At 37.0% G+C, this 20044-nt stretch overlaps 1 protein-coding gene across 1 annotated transcript in view; it reads right to left on the reverse strand.

Moving 5' to 3' along the window:
* Window positions 1-20044, reverse strand: part of MSH2 (mutS homolog 2) — a 53953-nt gene that overhangs the window by 20374 nt on the left and 13535 nt on the right. The window contains exons 7-8 of the mRNA XM_085307823.1: window positions 6181-6380; window positions 821-930 (exon numbers count right to left, since the gene is read on the reverse strand). Coding sequence (XP_085163949.1) covers window positions 821-930; window positions 6181-6380 — 310 coding nt within the window. The remainder of the gene's footprint in view (window positions 1-820; window positions 931-6180; window positions 6381-20044) is intronic.

The following is a 20044-nucleotide window of genomic DNA, read 5'->3' on the forward strand; positions in this document are numbered from 1 at the left end:
TGCTTTTGTCTTTGGAGCAAAATACGCATGTTAAAAATTCTAAAGCCTGTGCAGTTTCGGTAAGTTACAGTCTTTGTTCCACAACTTGCCCTCACTACCACGCTTGGCAAATGGGTAGATAGATCTCATGTTTCTACAGTCAGCTGAGAGACATTTGTAACAACCCTGAAAAGCTCCTCAGCTTTTTGAAAAGAATGAAACATCTCATGGAGAAAGAAACATTAAATATAAGTTATTACTATCTGGAAGAAATAATAATTTTATAAAAATATGCAACTTTCAAAATATATYAAATAGATTCTCTAAAAAATAGTGAGAAAAAATGATGTATAAATGCTACAGAAATCTTGGCATTGCTTCATCTATTAAGCAACAGGACACAGCCAAAAACTTGAATTAAGTATTCGATTTTAAACAATGATAAATTTGTCATCTATACTCATCCCATCGTCTCTCTGGTACAGATTTAAGGAACAGATGTTCCTTCCAGTTTCATTTAGCCAAAAAAGCCAAATTTCCCCTGTAAGCTTAGGCTGATCATCAGTATTATTTTATAAGCAAGTCCTGATGCAAAGCTAAGTTTATTTAACTAGCTTTCTCTCTTCTGGGAAATTTCATTGGACTAAATAACTAAGCCAGTGTGTGAACATTCTCTTGATATTCAACTGCTATACTAATATCTGTCCTCATTTACTCTATTGCTAAACTATAACTGCTTAATGTGGACAATCAATTAACTTTGTGAATGTGGAACAGATTGTAAAGTTCAATAAGAAATTTCAATTGCTAAATAAACTCCCTCCCACACGCCATCTTGTACCTTATCCATGTCTAATGTTGTTTCTATCATCTCCAAAAACTTTGAGAAGTCAGAGTGGATATCATTAAGTGGTGTTATAAACACCGCCAACAACAACATCTGGTGATCTCCTGTTAAGAAAAAAAAAATTGAGAATTATCATTCACAAAAACCCCACAACTTTCCAAACAGTTAACCAGAATTCACCTATCTAAGACAAACAGCACAGCCATGCAGATGGTTAATTTCCATTAACCATCTTCACAATCATGTACACAATTACTTCTTGGCACATTTATGCATTTTTTTCAATGGCATTATCGATTTTACATTCTGATTAAGCTCATAGCTATCCTGTCACCTTCAATCATATCTGGTGGTATTAACTCCTTAATAAAAATAAAACTACAGGCAAACAACAGGTAAAATACAAACTTGCTGTCTGACCATTACCTCTTTCTGCCCCACGGAAAGCTGAAATGCCTTTGCTAAAACTGTATTCTACAGCAACGCATTTTAAAGGTATGAAGGGAAAAGAAATTAGAATTTCCACCATCCACACTTGAGAGTTTTTAACTTTTCTTAAATCTCATTTTCCAGAAATTAGGAATACCTGTTCAGTTCATGTTTGGACACAAACAGAAATTGATTTTTTCCAGTCTTTCCTCTCATGCTTAAAAAAAGATCACCTACTCTAACCAGGTCTTTATAGTCACTGTTCTTTACACTAAACAAGAAGTCACTAAAATTAGTCGTCTTTTAAAATATATTTTGTCAGTACAGATACTATGTATTAAGCATAACTGCACAGCACATACGTAGGTCAGAAGTCCACAGAACAATCTATGAGCACCAACTGTAAAATGCAGCTCACGATTCACTTAATGCACATATATTTTGCCAATTTCATGAAAAAAAAAAATTCATCAAGCCTAGAAATAAGCACCTATTCAACAGCCAACTGTGAAAACTCCATCAATAAATGTTTAAAAATCTCTCAGACACTTCAAATTATAATTTAATCACAGCAAGATTAGCATTATYGACTACATATTTATGAAACACCTCAAAGAAACTCTAAGGCTGTGTGCCTGTAGTCACTGGATTATGTACAGAATTATGAGATCTGCCTCTGATATTCACAGATAAACCTTTGCAAATTAACAGATAAAGGCAGAATTAAGCTCCAACTATTCCAGCGCTTCCCAATTTCTTACTAGACTAGGCAGAAAAAGATCCTAATCTTTCCTAAGAAAATATTTGTCAGTAATTGATAAAAGTCATATGATCAGGACATGATTATCTAAGGGAATCCCTTCTCTCTCAGCTCTGCAATTCAAATGGAATTTTGGTTTCCTTTTCTTTCTGTGTCCTTTTATTTTTTTCCCCAGCTTTTGATGTTAAAGCTCTTAACTGATCAGTATCTATTAGTAGAGGGGGGRAAAAGCTTCATGTTATTGAGAGACTATTGAACTTGTAAAAATTTAAAAACTGAATCTTTAAAAATATTTAATCTAACTGAAGAACACAGTAATACAAGAACAAGATAGCATCAGTAACGGACCATTTGCTATATAGACTTCAGTTATTCATTTGAGTCCATGCACAGTTGCTTCTATTGCTTCTGTGTCGTGACTAACGTTTTTATTACAAGGAAGTAGAAGAAAGAACTGTGATGCTAGAGTATAAACAATTGTAAACATCCACAGCTAAGATCTGAAATAAAGTAGGCTTTTAAAAAATTATTATTCCAGGTTTCCCTCTCTCTCTCACTTGCTCACTCTAATATCACCACTCCCACACCCCACTCCCAAGATGACAGATCTGAACCAACCTAGAAAATAAAAGGAGGCAGTAAAGAAGGAAGCAGAAACTGCAAGAGCAGGAAAGTTTCACATTCATTCTTCAGAGCGGATCTCAGTTACTAGGGCACCAGCTGACAGACTGTATGGCACCCACAATACAACGATTGCAATTATGCTCGAGCTAAAAGTGATTGTTCTTGAACTTAAAGTAACAATAACTATTTCCTTCTTGAAAGGAATAAATAGGCAAGTTTCACGATATCACTTCATTATTGGAGCTAGAACAGCACATCTTCGGACATTGTAGAATGATGCAGAATCAAAAAATTACAAAATAATGGTTTATTTACATGTATTTATGACACAATTCAAACTGAAATATTGACAAATTAATTTGAACTTTCAACCCAAATTCAGTGTCCAAGACTTAAAGGAATTAAGATTTGACTCATTAATACTGAGGATTTATAAAAGTTCTATCAGTATGCTTTCCCTAAAAGCATRAAACTTTACATAAAAAGAATCTAAGCAAGAAATATTATTGAAAAATTCTAAATTAAACTCCCTTGCATTCTGAAGTCAAACATGTTATTAAGAAAATAAAAATCCCAATTTTGCACCTACTTGACATCATCAGTATGTGAGCTGCACATAGAAGAGATCTATATACCTCCAAAAGCACAGAAAGATGCATTTAGTGATTACAAAACCTATCTGCTTCTGAGCACAGTTTTTAATTTAAACCATAATTTCCTTACTGAAGCACAGCTAAGTGCCTATTACATGCATTAAAGACTTTTACATAAATTTCATTTAAGATGTTTTATAGAAAGCAAAAATCAAGCACTAACACTTTAAAAACAAACATTTATCCAGTCAGCAGCCTACTGAATAGAGGTATGGAAAATCAACATTATTATATCACAGAGATGCACTTAAACTTGACACTTTGATGGTACACAGCCTTAGAAAAAAACGGTGAGGAAAGAACATGGAGCAAAATGGAATTCGGATTAAGTGACAAGTTTACCAGAGATAGATCACGGCCAAATATTGTAAATTCTGTCTTTGAGATAAGACAAAGCAAATCTGTACATCTAAGCTGGACTCTTCTAAAGCATTCAACAGGGTGTCACATCGGATGTTAAGATGGAAAATAGAAGACTTAGGGTTAATACAATGATCAGAAGGCAGATAAAGTGGAGATGGCTGACCTGCAGGAGATCTGTTTCTTGAAAGGATATTAGCAGGACAGTTCCATCAGAGTTCATACAAGCATTAATCTTTAAGATGTGTGAATTAATGATGTTAACACACAAATGAAGAAAAGCTGCTTATGAAATTCACTAACAGAAATTGTGGAAGGTATCAGTAGAGGAAACACCAGCAAAGTCAGTCAAAATTATTTTGAAAATTGGACTGAAAAAAATGAAATAAAATTTAATAGCAAKATGATGCATTCATAAACAAAAGAATTCCATCACCAGTAGGAGAATAACCTRCTGAAAATGACAACAGTTGGACAACATGGCTGACCCATCAATGCAACGTAGTCATAGAAAGTACAGTACTAGAATATGGCAGCAAAAATAGTTTCCAAAAGCCCTAAGGAGGTATTCAAGTCTCTGGAGACAGTATGGTAGCAATGCTAATGGAATATGCCATGCAATTTTTGTATCCTCCATACAAGCAAGCTTGAAACAAAGAATGTCAGACTGAGTTGAGAAGGAAGATTCCTAAGGAGCTTCTTAAAGATAAACTTCTTGAAAGTAACTAGATTTTATGCCCCAACAATTTTAGCAATGAACAAACATTCCCTTCTGCTAGCAACAGCAAAGTAATTTGATGATTCAGTGTCCTTTCCCTTTTCTTACAAAAAAAAAAAAAAAAAAGTSCTCTTCACTCATCATCCATAAAAACAATTATCTCAGGAAAGCAATGTTTTTTATATTGAAGAAAAAGTAATCACTGCTACACTGCTACTTGCTTTATGTTACAGTTGATTCATCTCCCAAAAAACATTAATCAGAAAATAAAATTCTGAAACTCACAGATGTTAAGAGTTGCCCCAAGATTTCTGACTTTTCATCTCCCAGTAAAAGATTTTTTTTATAGTCTCAAACAGAACAATCATCAGATGCAGTCTGAATCAGTCCCATTTGAAACTACCAGGACATTTTTGTATTTTAAACAAAGGCATACAAGTACAAAGAAAAATAAAAATAACACACTTCACCAATTTTAAATTATTTTATCAGCACTGCTGATAAATGCCCTGCTAAGGCTAACTGAGTTATGTGTAAAACAGCAAGTACCTTTTGCAATCCATTAATTTACACATAAAGCAAGGCTTAGCAGTTTGCCTCACAGCTTGGCCCTCAAGACATCTAAAAAATGGATTGCTTTCATAGCCAAGCACTACGACAAAAACAAAAAAAAAACTCCGATTCAAATGACAAGCAATAGAAAAAGAAGAGGAGATACCAAGAGAATATGCTGAACTAATGAACTAACTGAAGACAGACTTTCCAGAGCTCCAGGCCAGAGAAAAAACAAGAAAAGTCTGCTTCGAAGTGTCAAAGTAACAGGGTTGAGGCTGCTAAATTGTGGCACAGGGCTTGTAAAAAATATTGTGCTAGTTTCCTCACAGTTTTAGATTTTAATGGCTTTTGAAAATAACGCAGCCAGTATCCAAGAATTCGTTTATTTTTAGATGAATATTTTAGAAGATAAATTTTATTACTTCGTAAAACCACAGTACTGTAAAGTATAAGGTATCTTGGGTAGTATCACTGTCTGCTCAAACACACAAAAAGAGATTTTTGTATTTGCACCACTTCAAAAATTCCTCCTCTTTGATTTTAGTGTTTGCTTTATTGAAAGAGATTTTAAAACAAATTGATAGAAAACCTGCTTTTATAGAAGTCCATTAGTCTATGATAGGCATGGAAAGGACTACTATTGCTACATTGAATCACATCCCTATCACAATGGCACTATATCTTATTTTGCTTGTTCTTGGCACAAGAGAAAAATGAAATAGCAATCATTCCATTTTCTAGACTCATATGTCATAACATTGAGCTTTCTWTCAATATTTATCTCAATAGAGATCAGAAGAAAATTAATTTCCAAAGGAAATGAGTAAATGTGTTTCAAGTTATACCACAAAAATTAAGATGGAAAAATTTGTTTAATTACAACTCAGTGATACGAAAATAACTGTCTTCAAAAGGCATGCAACAATGTTGTATGGAGGGTTTTCATTATAAACAATTGGTCAAGATTTCTTAGAAACAAGCCAATCTCAAAGACTACAGAATCATCACCTGACAGCTCAAATGTTTTAGCTACAYACTGATTGGAACACTTTTTGGGGGTAAAGATTTTGTTATATTTAATTATCTGACTGGTATTTCACAATTTCATCACATTTCTGAATTCAAATATCTTTATGCGTTATTTCTGCCACAAAAATACACAGAACAAAAGTAATCTTTAGAAATGCACACATTATTTCTTGGCATTCTCACTCTATTATAAAACACTGAAAAACAGACAAAAGCATGGCATTACCTTTATGTTTTTCTAGTGCTTGCACAACATTAGGAAGTTGATTAATAGCCTGATACATTCGGTAACAGTCCTGTAATGTTGCTGCTTGTCTCTGAAATTTCTTTGCTAGTCGGTTGAGATCTGGGAAGCGACGTAAAAGATCTTCTTGAAGGCACTGACGTAGTTCTGGATCTACCACAAAGGCTTCAACCAAATTCAACCTAAATGAAAAGTTCAGAACCTGAATTAGCATGACATGGTCTGCAAAGGTTTTGTTTCAGTAAGTAAAATGAAAACATTAACTGGAAGTTTTTATCTATCCTTTCTCTATGGATGTATCCACGGGCCAATCTCCTGATAAAACAACAAATGAAATTAGAACAACGCATGAGCTGAGAAAGCAAGGATTTTTAAATTATGTTATGCTTTTGTAACATATGCAATTGGGATAGTTAATTAACAGCTTTGGAATGAAAGTGTTTCAAGCTCAAATATCAACATCTGTTCAGCAGGTATGTTGAAGGCCAGTATCTTCTTTGAGATTAATTCCTTCCTTGCACCATAGAAAGTCATCCCCTAATCTACGAAAGAACAGCCACTAAYTTGGGAGTGGGGGAGCCAGCAACATTGCCAAGAGTCCAGAGTCCTTGGCAGAGTTCAGCTGCCTGTGCTCAAGGCCAACTTTGATACTCTGCATGTGTGCAACCCTCAATCACAGAATCAGAAACCTTGAGGTTGAAAGGGACCTCCAGATATTGTCTAGTTCAAAGCTCTGCTCAAAGCAGAGTCAGCTAACRCAATTTGCTCAGAATTGTGTCCAGTCGTGTTTTGAACACATCCAAGGTTGGAGACCCCACAACCTCTCTGAGCAATCTGCTCCTGTGTTTGACCACTCTCACAGTTAAGACTTTTWATATATGTTTAAATGGAATTTCCCATATTTTAGTTTGTACCTGCTACCTCTTGTCCTTCCACCACACATTACTGAGAAGACTCTGGCTCAGTCTTCTTTACTCCTTCCCACCAGGACTGATAAGATCCCCCTGGGCCTTCTCTTTTCCTGGCTGAACAGCCCAAGCTCTCTCAGCCTTTCCTCATATGACAGACTACTCTGGTCCCTTAATCATCTTAGTAGTCCTTTACTGGATCCACTTCAGTATGTCTGTGTTTCTCTTGTACTGGGGAGCCTAGACCAGGATGCAGCATTCCAAAAACGGCTTCACCAGTGTGGAGTAGAGGAGAAAGATCACCTCCGCTGACCTGCTGGCAGTGCTCCTCCTCATGCAGCCAGCATGTGGTTGACCATCTTTGCCATATAGGTGCACTACTGGCTCATTGTCAACTTGGGTGTCCACCAGGACCCCAAAGAGCTTCTCTGCAGAACTGTTTTCCAGCTGATCATCCCCAGCCTGTACTGGTGCATGGGGTTACTTCTCTCTTGGGGCAGATTCGGCATTTCCCTTTATTAAACTTCATGAGATTTCTGTTGGCCCATTTCTCCAGCCTGTCAAGGTCCCTCTAAATAAATGGCAGCACAACTATCTGGCACATCAAGCACTCCTCCCAGTTCCGTATCACACACAAACTTGCTGAAGGTGCGTTATGACCCATCATCCAGGTCATTAATGAAGTTAAACAGTATTGGACCCAGTGTTGACCACTGAGGGATACCACTAGTGTCTGGCCTCCAGCTAGACCTTGCGCTGCTGTCTCACAATCCTTTGAGCCCAGTAGTACAGGCAGCTCTCAGTCCACCATACTATCCAGTAATCTAATCCATACTTCATCAGTTTGTCTACAAGAATGCTGAATAGTAGAAAATTATATCCGTTTCTATAACATGCTCCTGAAGTACACATTTGTAAATTGCACTGGAAATTCTGAAAGTGATAATCTCTGCACTGCACAATGCAGTGTTCTGCAGAGAGAGCTAGCTGCTAGAAACAGGATATAGAAGTTAACATAGCACATTGCCTTAGCTAAGTAGTAGAGACAGTCACTGCAGAAACTAAAGCTATTTCTAAGGTACACAAGAGACACTCCTGGTCAGGCAGAAGTACATTTCTGTATACACAGATTTCAACAGGGATCTTTTTTCAGTTGCAGAAAGTGTTCTACTCACACTGTTACAATGAACTTTCAGTATTATCTTTTTTGACTGATTTTGTTCAGTATAAGAAAAGAATCCTACCTCTACATTTATCCATTCAGCTATTACCTTATTAAATAAAAAGACTGACATTGTTGACCCATAATGGTGCTTTGTTTCCAAAAAACTTTCCAAAAAGAATCTTCCTTAAAAGGTACATTAAAACTTCTGCAAGCAGACAGAGCTTGTGAGAAATAAACAGGAATACACTTAAGATGCCTACTGCAAAAATACAAAAGAAGATTTTTAACAGTGAAGTTATTATGGTGTTACATAACATCATAACAGCAAAGTAAACTTCGGTTCTCAACTCTCTTGGTGTTTCTGAGCACAGTTTCTAGCTTTCAGGTTTCTGTCAACTGGCTTGGAAAAACAATTACATGATTCTCTATGTCAAAGTAGATTAATTGCAGAGATTATTAATAAACATGGCAATGTATCTAGTAGACCTGACTTAAGATTCAGCTCATGCACTCTCTTCTCTCACAAGCTGCAACAGTAGCAATTAGTGACCTAGAAGACTTTGTAAAGACCAAGTGTTGCTTTATATATATAAAAAAAGAAATATACAAAAGATACTTGATGCAACTGCTTAGTATCCTAAATATAAGCCCACTAAGTGCCTATGTACTTACTCTGGGGATTCCAGAAGGAATAAATCCCATCTGCAAGGCTTCTCCTCAGGCTATCTGCAATCTCCATCAGAGCTTACTGAAACTAGCAACAAACTCTGGCAACATGTTCCTCTTCAGAGGAACCAAGACATTTAATCATTTTTGGTCTTGTAACCTGGAAATACTTGCTTTGGCAAAAAAAAATAGAGGATTCATTGAAAGCTTGTCCCTAATGCATACCCACATGTTCTTATCACTACCCTGTTTGTTCTTTAACACTCACAGTTATTGCAAATATCAAAGTATTTTATTATTTTAAAGTTCTGTCTTCCTACTTCCCAAGTGACATGCAAGATTCATATTACTTCTCAATAATCAAAATGTTACTACATACAATTCCAGATACAGAGGTCACTAGTCATAAATACCTTTGTGTTTTCTTACCTGCAAAGCTGCATCACATTCTAGTTTAGGAAGAAAAAAAAGCAAAAACAAAAAATCCTCACCCCTCTTCACTTAAAGAAGCACTGGGAAGAAAGTAAAARGACATTTGGAAAATTCACCCAAATGTAAAAAAATAGTTTTGATCTAGAAAAATTGCTACTTTTGACTAGGGCAAGAAACCAGGGTTTGATCATTTTATCACAACTAAGTTACAGACAACTCTATCACTTCCACGTTAAAATTTCTAGTATAAAAACTATTTATCTGATTTTTGATGACCAATCTCAGTCATGCAAGAATGTGCAACATTCAAGTCTGTCCTCTATGTTACATTACACCTTGGCTTCTGATCACTTTTGTTTAAGTCCAAAGTTATTTCATTTAACAACCCTTCCAAGAGGTCCTTACTCAATATTCCTGGCGGTTATATATACACATGCAATCATTTTGTGAATCTTACTACATTTTGTAGTAACAGTTTCTAAAATAACACATTATCTTATTTTTTAAAATTCAGCTGCACAGAGTTTTATATAGATGCCTAATGCCTTTTCTGAGTCCATGAAAAGCTCTCCAAAGCAGAGACAGATTACCTTCTTTCTTCCTAAACACATTGTTTTATATTTATTCTCATTAAGAAAATAATCTGTCCCTGTTCTGTCTAATCACTCAGCCTGTTTTGGTTTCTATTAAAAGCTGGCCATTACTTGTGTTGCCTATAAAATGTTGGTACCTTATTAGCAAACTCCCTATCCCAACCACTAAAGAGTAATTCAAACGCAATTCTTAGATACCCCTGAGTTTACCTTTGCCAACATTAAAACTGACCTCCTGTTTATTTCTGCTTGTGCCTTTTACATAATTCTATGCAAACAACTCCTTCACTTTCATCCCATGACTCCCACAGCTTGTTAAACAGCCTCCCAGGGAAGAGTTTGTCAAAGGCATTCTGAAAGGTCTAATTTATTCAACTTTTTCCTTTTGTCCACTACAATGACAAGTTCAAAGAGTTCTCAGATCAGCAAGATGCAATTTTCCTCTGCCAAAATCATGCTAATTAGACTAACATCTCACGACCTTCCTAGTACTGCTCTATTTTCCCTCTCTACGATTGCCAACCACAAATATAAAGCTGACAGGTTTATGCTCAATCCACAGTTTGGATAACAATTTCCTGTACTGTTAGAATGCATACAAGGATGCCACACAGAAAGGCCTTCATTAAGATAATACAACTATAAACCATGCCTTTTGCTCACACATAATAACGAAAGCAAGTGGCAGTTTTTATTTAATGTAACGCTCATGACTGAAGAAACAAAAACAAACAAAAAACAACATCCAAGAAGTATAATCAAACAACAGCTGACAACATTAAACATTGAATATTGTCTCTCCTGTAAAGCAAAAAGGAAAAGAAAAMTGTACCAAACTTTGTATCACAGACCTAAAGAATCATAGTAAAGATAATTATAATCAGAGAAACTTTAATAGGAAATAAACCATAGAATTGGTTAGGTTGGAAGGGACCTCTGGAGATCATCTAGTCCAGCCCCCCTGCTCAAATAGGGTCACCTAGAGCATGGTAGACAGGGTTGCATTCATGGAGGCCTTGAAGATCTCCAGAGAAGGAGACTCCACAACCTCTCTGGGCAACCTGTGCCAGTGCTCCGTCACTCTCACAGGGAAGAAATTCCCCCTCAYGKTCAGGCGGAACTGCCTGTGCTTCAATTTCTGCCCATTGCCTCTTATCCTGTCACACAGGACAACTGAAAAGAGTTTGTCCCCGTCCCCTTGACACCCTGTTTTCACATACTTATACACACTGATAAGATCCCCCCTCAGTCTTGTCTTCCCCAGGCTGAAGAGGCCCAGCTCTCGCAGCTGTTCCTCATAGGGCAGGTGCTCCAGCCCTCTCATCATCTTCCCAGCCCCATGCTGGACTCTCTCCAGTAGCTCCATGTCTCTCTTGGACTGGGGAGCCCACAACTGGACACAGTACTCGAGATGAGGCCTCCCCAGGGCTGAGTAGAGGGGCAGGATCACCTCCCTCCACCTGCTGGCAACACTCTTCCCAATGCACCCCAGGAGACCATTGGCTTTCTTGGCCACAGGGGCACATTGCTGKCTCATGGTCAACTTGTCATCCACCAGCACTCCCAGGTCCTCCTCTGCAGAGCTGCTCTCCAGAAGGTCAGCCCCCAGCTTGTACTGGAGCCTAGGCTTACTTCTCCCTAGGTGCAGGACTCTGCACTTGCCCTTGTTGAACCTCAGGAGGTTCCTCTCTGCCCAACTCTCCAGCCTGGCCAGGTCTCTCCGAATGGCAGCACAGCCCTCAGGTGTCTCAGCCACTCCTCCCAGCTTGGTATCATCAGTAAACTTGCTGAGGATGCACTCCGTTCCCTCATCCAGGTCACTGATGAACACAGTTGAACAGGATGRGACCCAGTACTGAGCCCTGGGGGACGCCACTAGCCACAGGCCTGCAACTGGACTCCGCACCACTGATGACGACCCTCTGAGCTCTGCCTTTCGGCCAGTTCTCAATCCACCTCACTGTCCACTCATCTAACCCACACTTCCTGAGCTTATCTAGGAGGATGTTACGGGAGACAGTGTCAAAAGCCTTGCTGAAGTCAAGGTACACAACGTCCACTGCTCTCTCCTCATCTACCCAGCCAGTCACTCCATCATAGAAGGCTATCAGGTTGGTTTCGCATGATTTCCCCTTGGTGAATCCATGTTGGCTACTCCTGATCACCTTCTTTTCCTCAAATGAAATCTTAGTTCCAAGACTGTTGTTTAAATTTTCAAATTAAACTACAAAGTAACAAACAAAATCTCAAAAAATGTAACTCAAAACCAACACAATTACTTCGCCTGAACTGGGAGGGAGATAGAGAGAGAGAACAAGAACAGTCTCCTCTCTCTGTTTTAGACCTAATTAATGAGATAGGACAAACTCTTTGCGAAGTCTCATCACTGAGGTTTATGTTCTTTTAGACATCACAAGAGATTGCTTCTTCCATTGCAATGTCTATGAAGCATTTTTCATCACAATTTTAAGGTTATCACACTGAATGCTGTCTTAACACAAAAGATTAAACTATATTTCTAAGCTTTTGAAGAGTTAGACATAAAACAGCTTAACGGGAAAACATTAATCAAGCCCAGTGTTTATATAGAGTTCATTAAGCACGAAAAGAATTCTGCCCATAGGAGTATCTGAACTAATAGATGGAAACAAACAACCAAACAAGTAGACTTTTTTAAGAGTGAATAGGGCATTTTTAAGTGCCTAAGCAAGGATGCCCAAGACAAAGCTAATAATTCAGTGAACTGCACAACAAGCCAAGTTATAAAGCACTGAAGTTTGAATTCCTCCTCCCCACACCTTCTGCAAGACCTCAGGCAATTCTCTGTTCTCTGTGCACACAGGAACACTTCCTTCAAATAGTTCTGCTCAAAAGAAGAATCCTGAAATTTTTATTGTATTATGAAATCTGGATCCGTAAATAAATCTCTAAGGTATTTAATTATTACTAGAGTAATTACTTAAAATGCCAACTTACATTAGCCATTTTCATGTGAAAAATAAGAGATCTTTTCAGCAACAGCACTAAAACCTCTACATGACATGAGAAAAAGAAATGTTAGCTCTGAAATCAAATGAGGAATGCACTCTTTTGGGAGAAGATCAGTTACTTCTAAAAAGGTCTTAAAGATTGTACATGACTAGACAACGGTGGAATTTTCTGAAGAGTATACGACTGTATCCTATGTCAGCTAAAAACTTTTTATGACTAAAGACTAATAGGATTTTTTTATTTTACTGTTCAATCTAATTACAATGAATCTTGGCAAGCAAGCTCCACTTACATAAGAAGTATATTAACGACTGCTTTAAGATGTGGTAAGACTTCAACTCTACTATAAAAGTTTCACTATGGGTATAGTTACGTCAGCTTAATTTTAGATTTCATTTATACAAGAGAAAGCGGAAAAACACTTTGTGGACCCTTATTTTGGTTTCCATCACATTTCTTTAAAATTCAAATATCTTCTTAATCCAAAGTAACTGAGTTAAGCCCTCTCTGGACAAACTTAATCTAGATTCTTAAGTCCAGCACTGAGATTCCCCTTACTCTAGTCGACATTATCTTAGTAGCATAAAATCATACTGCCTAAGTAGCTGCCCCAAGCCATTTTGCTAAATATAATCAGAGTTGTTACATCCATTTATAAAAATAAATCAAAAGCTCCTGGACAAGAATAAAGAAGTAACAATGACTGCCAGGAAACATCTATTTTTAGACAATCTACACAAGCTTTTGAAAGTCCTTAGCTTCTCAAAGCTTTTATACAAAAGATTTTGTTACAAAACTAAAATAATTATTTTAAATTTTAATTTGAAAGAACACAAATTCTGAGTAATACACAGATCAGTCTGAGACAGTAATACAGACAAGAATCAGTTCAATTTACTCAAACACTACAGACGTAACATCACTGAGCTTTTCCATCCCACACTCACTTTGACAAGCGGTTTCCCCAGATTCTTTGCAGACAGAAATTGCTCTAACTTATGACATTAAGTGAGCTTCCAGTAGGTGGCAATATTTACCTAACAAGCAGGAACAGCCTTTCATGGGATTTGCCCTGCACATAGTTCTTTTAGTACCTTGAAGACACAGGATTTGAATAAAGGTTTTCGTTTCATCAACAGCCAAGAAGTGTGTTCTCTAAATGATTTGTATACATACCTCTCTAGTGCACCTTACATACGAGAGTCTCCAAAGCAGGGGATCAGAATTTTTCTTTTAAATAAATGGACACAATTTATCACCCCAATATTTCTAGGGTCCAAAATTTAAAGTCTAGATAAGCGTCAGAAGCTGCTCATCCTTGAACTGAATAAGTTCTCTTTCAACCCCCCCTGCCCACGCCTCCCCCACAAATATGTGTGCATGCACAAAGGCCTGTAGTTCACAAGCGGGCAGTCCAGCAAATTCCAAAGGCCTATGCAGGAGGCTTGCACCCAGGTATGCAGCAAGGTTTTTCTCCCATTAACTCTGCCATAGAGCTGCCTGTATTAGATGCATCCATTTCCACACTGAACAGTTCAAGCTCTTTTTTCAYTCTTCTTTCAGAAGAAGAATTTTCATTTCTTCTTCTGGTCAAACCATGAGACCTGCTGTCATTTCCTTCTAGTATGTTAACAGAAAATTGCTCATTTCCTCAATTTAAAAACATATGCCTTTTATTATCGCATGACCTCTCTATGGCTTCCCCCTGCCCCACTCCCGAAAACCACTGTTACAACCTAAAAAAGAACTAAAATAAGAAAAAATGCAACTGGTCAGAAAACACTCTTTTGAAGAACATAGCAACAGAGTACAACAATGTATACATCATCAATTCAGTTTAAGGTGTATCTTCCAGTATTACAGGATAGGTCTTCTCACTGAACCAACTGGGTTTTTTTTGCCTTTTTTTGTTTTGTTTTTTTTTTTTGTTTGTTTTTTTTAATATCAAATGTGCAACTGAAGGCAACTGACTATTTCTTGCAACTCTACTAAAGTTGTCCCTTGTCATGCAGAGTACAAGCTTTTATAGGTAGGGTTAGCCCCTCAGGGTGGCAAGAGGGAGGACAGAAAACCTACAGCGCACACATTTGCAGAACACTTGGTGCACAGTGTGCAACTAAGTAGCTAGAGCAAAGTGCTCCACAACAGGCTACCTACTGTTTAACCTGAAAGATTAAGCAACACTATAGAGACAGAGACATCCAAGCCATCTCCTGCCTTTTCTAATTCTCCCAATTTAGTCTCCAAACCATCTTACTATGCAAAGAATACTTGAAATTTGCAACTTCAGAAAGGTTTGCTTTTAAGTAAGTTTTTAAAGGAACTCTCTTCCAAAGATCTGAGTTCACTCCCTTACATCAATTACATTTATATAACAAAATTAATAGGTAGTAGGAAGGCAACAAACTCTTCTCCGCTCTATGTGAATTGCTGTATATATTATTTGTGTATTTTGTCAAAGTCTACAGATTGCAAATTAAGACTCTGAGATTACACCAAGGATTCCATGCACAAATTAACTAAGCAAAGCTTTGGAAGCTGTATGCATTGGCTGTAAGGCTTACAAGCCAGTAAGCTCAGAAAAAAACAAAAAGGATTATCAAAAAATGCACCATTACCTCCAATATAATATTTTCTCCCCAGATACTTTACAGTAGTCTTACGTATTCTGAAATAGTTTAGCAAGAAGTCATTATTTTTGCAGAAGTAATTAAAAATTTTCTGACTTCTGCAGATTCGAAAGGTAAAGAAGAATAACAGATGTTTCAGTAGAAAAATAAAATCTCAGGTCTTATTCTTGTGATACCGTTAGATGCAATTAGGATTTTGCTCCTGAAACAGACTGCTGCAAAGGCAGTATTTTTAGACTCAGATGGAAGGGAGTGCCTGGTATCACTCTGAGCCACAGGCATGGAGAGCTCCGCTCTTCCTTTTCTAGCCAGAAAGCAGCTCAAAACAAAGACCTGCCCGACAGAGGCATACACACAAATTCCACCTCTCCCTCCCCAACACACACACCATGAGAAGTGGTAAAAGCAGAAAGACGCTTACAAAACATTTGTCTTCATTTATAAGGCGGGGCTGGCAACGTTCCTGATGATACCATCACACACCTGTCTCTTCATATAGCCAAAAGCTCCAGGCTGCAAGCCACGTGTTTCAGAGCAATGAGAAGGATCTCCGGAAGCATTTCTTTATGCTATATGACCAGAGCTTGTCAAAGGTTCCACTGTTTCACTCCGGATGGGACAAAGGGCTACCCATGCTGTAGAGTGCACTACCATGCAGTAGAGAGCCTAGGAGACCTACTAACCTCACTTTCTGGTCAGCTTCCTGCTGATTCAGTTCCAAATTGGCACTACTCCATAGTTCCCACAATAGACCTGCCCTGCTCTGAGATCTGAACTCTGAAAATAGACAAACATGTAAAATAAAAAGTAGTGTTCCTGTTTATATTCTAAAGAAACTTTAATAAAAATGCACATCTAATGAAAACCTGTATGTTCAGTTCATAAACAAAAGCAAATGTCTCTGTTTCACAGCCTAGGTAGATTACTTAGGGTAACAATCAGCTATCCAAGTTATAGGTAAAGGAAATAAACCTTTACCTACATTGCCCAAAAGTTATGTTTCCCAGATAAGAGTTAAACTTTTTTTTTWAAACTATTAGTGAGAAATGCTGTTCAGCACAAAGACAAATATGAGAGCACTATTTACACTTGACACACTATTCCTAATTCTCAGTTCAGAAAAAACAAAATTGTGCTTTTGGAGTTAAAGAGCACCAAAAAAGAGGAGTTGGAATAAAAATAAAATTTTCTCACTTTATAGCTACTTCACATGATGATAATCACAGTTCCCAACTTTTAAACACACATGTTTTTTGAATAATAAAAAAAAAAATCCACATAAAAAAATCATTAAGCAAAGCTGAGTTTTGAACACAAAACGTTTTGTAAAGCAAATCCTCTCCTACCTCAAAAATGCAGCAGACACTTGCTAGACTAAATGGTCTCTTATTCTCAAGGAACTGTACAGACAAATACAATTCATGTAAGATTCTGTGTCTCCTAAACACTTCAAAAACTTGGTATGTTTTCTTTCTTCTCTATCACGAGACATTTGATTTATTAATTTCCGTATATATATGTGTGTGTGTGTGTGTGTGTCTGTGTGTGTGTGTGTGTGTGTCTGTGTCTATAAATAATTTATATTATTCACAATGGCAGCGAATAGTTCCATTCCATAGATTTAGAGAATACTCTTCCAATTTTAGGACAGGCAAATATCCAATTTATCCTCCTGTAGCAGTTATATTGTGAGATCCAACTCACAATAATACAATAAATTAGTATGAGCTCTTAAAAAAGTCAAGATACCAACAGAAAATAAACATACAAACATATAAACATATAAATCAGACCATTAAATATGAAGAATAGACTTCTGATATTGCCTGACTTGCAGTTAAAAAAAGATTAACATTTTCGTGATGAYAGTAGGTCAAGGACCAGCTGGCAGAACAGCAAAAGGATTAATTTTAAATGACAGCCTTCCTCACTTTTTCATGGATTAAGTTTTCCTCGGATGAATAAGCTGAATCATATTATTCTATGGCTTCGAGACAGCTAGACCAAAGCAAGGGAGCAGCAGGAGCCCAAGACTGTGAGATTGGGGATTGCCCCCTTTTGGCAACAACCCAGTTTTATGGTATTAGATGCTATATGAAATTGTACCCTTACTTATTTTAGTAGGTTAAATTCTCCATCGAGAGATGAACTGAGCAGCCACATAAACACTAGTGCCAGAGCCAATACAAGAGGAATAGTGATAACTCATGGCTGGGAAAGCATGACTACACCTTTTGATTTAAAGTAGTTGTGGCCAGTGTCAGCTAACTACAAAACAATTCTCCCAGTATAGCAGGCTGCTGCACGATGTGCGGGAGTCAAGTAAAAAAGCAGCTTTAGCTGCACACTGAATCCTGTGAATCACACTGAAGGCCAAGCAATTCTTACATATACAGCAGCTATCTGTGAACACATACCACGAACACGAAGGCAAAGAAATCCTACTCATTTAAAAAGAGACAAGAACAGTTTCATGATACTTCTTTGAATGCAACTAACATTAAGATTTAGGCTTCTGGAAAACAACTGCACTTTTTTTTTTTGAAACTGCTAATAAACTTCCACTTTTCATTTGATAAAAAGAGACAATGAGGACAACAGAGCAAGTGCTTAAGTATTGTACAGTCATGGTCAAACAGTGTAGTGAAACTGCCCCACCCAAAACCTACCAGAAAAAAAACAAAGCTGGAAACCAGACAAAGCGGCTTCTCAGTGTAATTCCTCACACTGTGGAGGTTTTGTGCCAGTCTGCCTTCTTAATTAAATACAGCACTTTGGGAGCCAGTGATAAAAGAACATTATTGCATGGTCTTTAAAAGACCACAGAACATATTCCCATGATTTTTTAAAAAAATGTTTTTATTCCTTTCAAGTTCCTTACATTATTAAATTTATTATGCTCCATCTATACTAACATTCTTTTAAATTGTTAACCTAGAATACTTCCTTAAACTTGTACAAACTAATAACATACTAAATAAGTTTTCATTCTTCACTGGAAAAGACCAGCATTTCTTCATTTATATTCATTCTATATAATGAAAAATAAAACTCAAAATGATATGCAAACAAAGCATTAAAAGGCTTTTACAACTCTTATACGTGGAAAAATTAAATTAGATRTCCGGACAAAACTATCTTGCAAAGAACTTGCGTTTCAGTTTCCTAGCATGCCACCTTTCCAACATTTGTGAATATATAAAACAGGTCAGAGACAAAAGTACATTATTTATTTATTTATTTATTAAAAATAGAACACCATGCTTTTGTATACAATATTCAAAGTAGTGATCACTAAAGACACTGGGATAAAGCACAGAGCTCTTTGCATGTATGTAGTAAAAGTAATCAAATATGGATTTAACTACTGTAGTAGCTGCACTTCAAAAAGTTTAAAGTTAAATTTAACTTTAACTACTACAGTAATTACCATCCACCTCTTTTTGGTAGGCTGAGAGCAAAAGAACAGTATGGCAGCTAAATATTCCCTATATATTTCCCTAAATAAAAAGCAATTCTCTTATTTAAAATAAATGGAAACCTGGTTTGACAGTTTCAACCAAATTTCAATTCAATTTCACTTGAACCTCAAATTTAGATGTGAAAGAAACTGATTAAACAGTTTTCCTTTGCATTTGTTTTCTACCAAGCAATGAATGGTCAGGGTGAACTGGGCGAACTGAAAGCCCCAACTAAGAGATACTACAACTACCTGCTCCAGTGCTGCACCAGTCTGTTTTCTGTTTTACGTCACTTATAATTTACAGATATGAACTGCTGATTACTGATCCTTGCAGATAAGCATGCAGAAACAAACAGCTTTTAGGCATTTCTCCCATCCAAACACCAACACCTGTAGCTGTCATAAAAGAGATCTTGTTTCAGGGGTTAAGTTTTTCAGTTCTTTTTCACATCCCCCTGGCATCTTCCTCAAACAAGGAAACTTGCAACACAAGGATCTAAACTTTTCAAATGGCTTTCAAGCACTTTCAATTTTGAAGGAAATTCTTTCCTAAAGTGGCCTATCTGGCATGTGCTAGATCAACAGAGCTTTTGTTTAATGTTTCTAAATAGCATTCATCCTCAACCTCAGTTTTACAAGGAAAAACWAACAAAAATGAGGTCTAAAAGCAGTTTTGCAAATATTAAGCATAGTTAAAGAGAAGGCAGAGGCTTAAAGAAATAGCATTGAGAGCTTCAAGTTCCAAATATTTCATAAAAGGACTTACAGATAATAAAACTTTTGGAATGACAAAGGTGACATTTTGCTACATTTCTAGGGGCTTACTGGGAGGCCAATAGAGTTTGTCACTGGAATGACTTCTTTCACACAAAACATTTATCATGCCATGCTCTGCATGACAATAGCAAACATCCATCTTCTAGCTAGTTTAGATTCAAATTATATCTCAGAACTTTCTTCACAGGTATTAGGGGCACAGGAATTAGGGGCACTCCAAG

The sequence above is a fragment of the Rhea americana genome, unplaced genomic scaffold (genome assembly GCF_003343005.1).
Source record: "Rhea americana isolate MKP2758 unplaced genomic scaffold, rheAme1 scaffold_265, whole genome shotgun sequence".
In the NCBI taxonomy this organism is placed as follows: Eukaryota; Metazoa; Chordata; class Aves; order Rheiformes; family Rheidae; genus Rhea; species Rhea americana.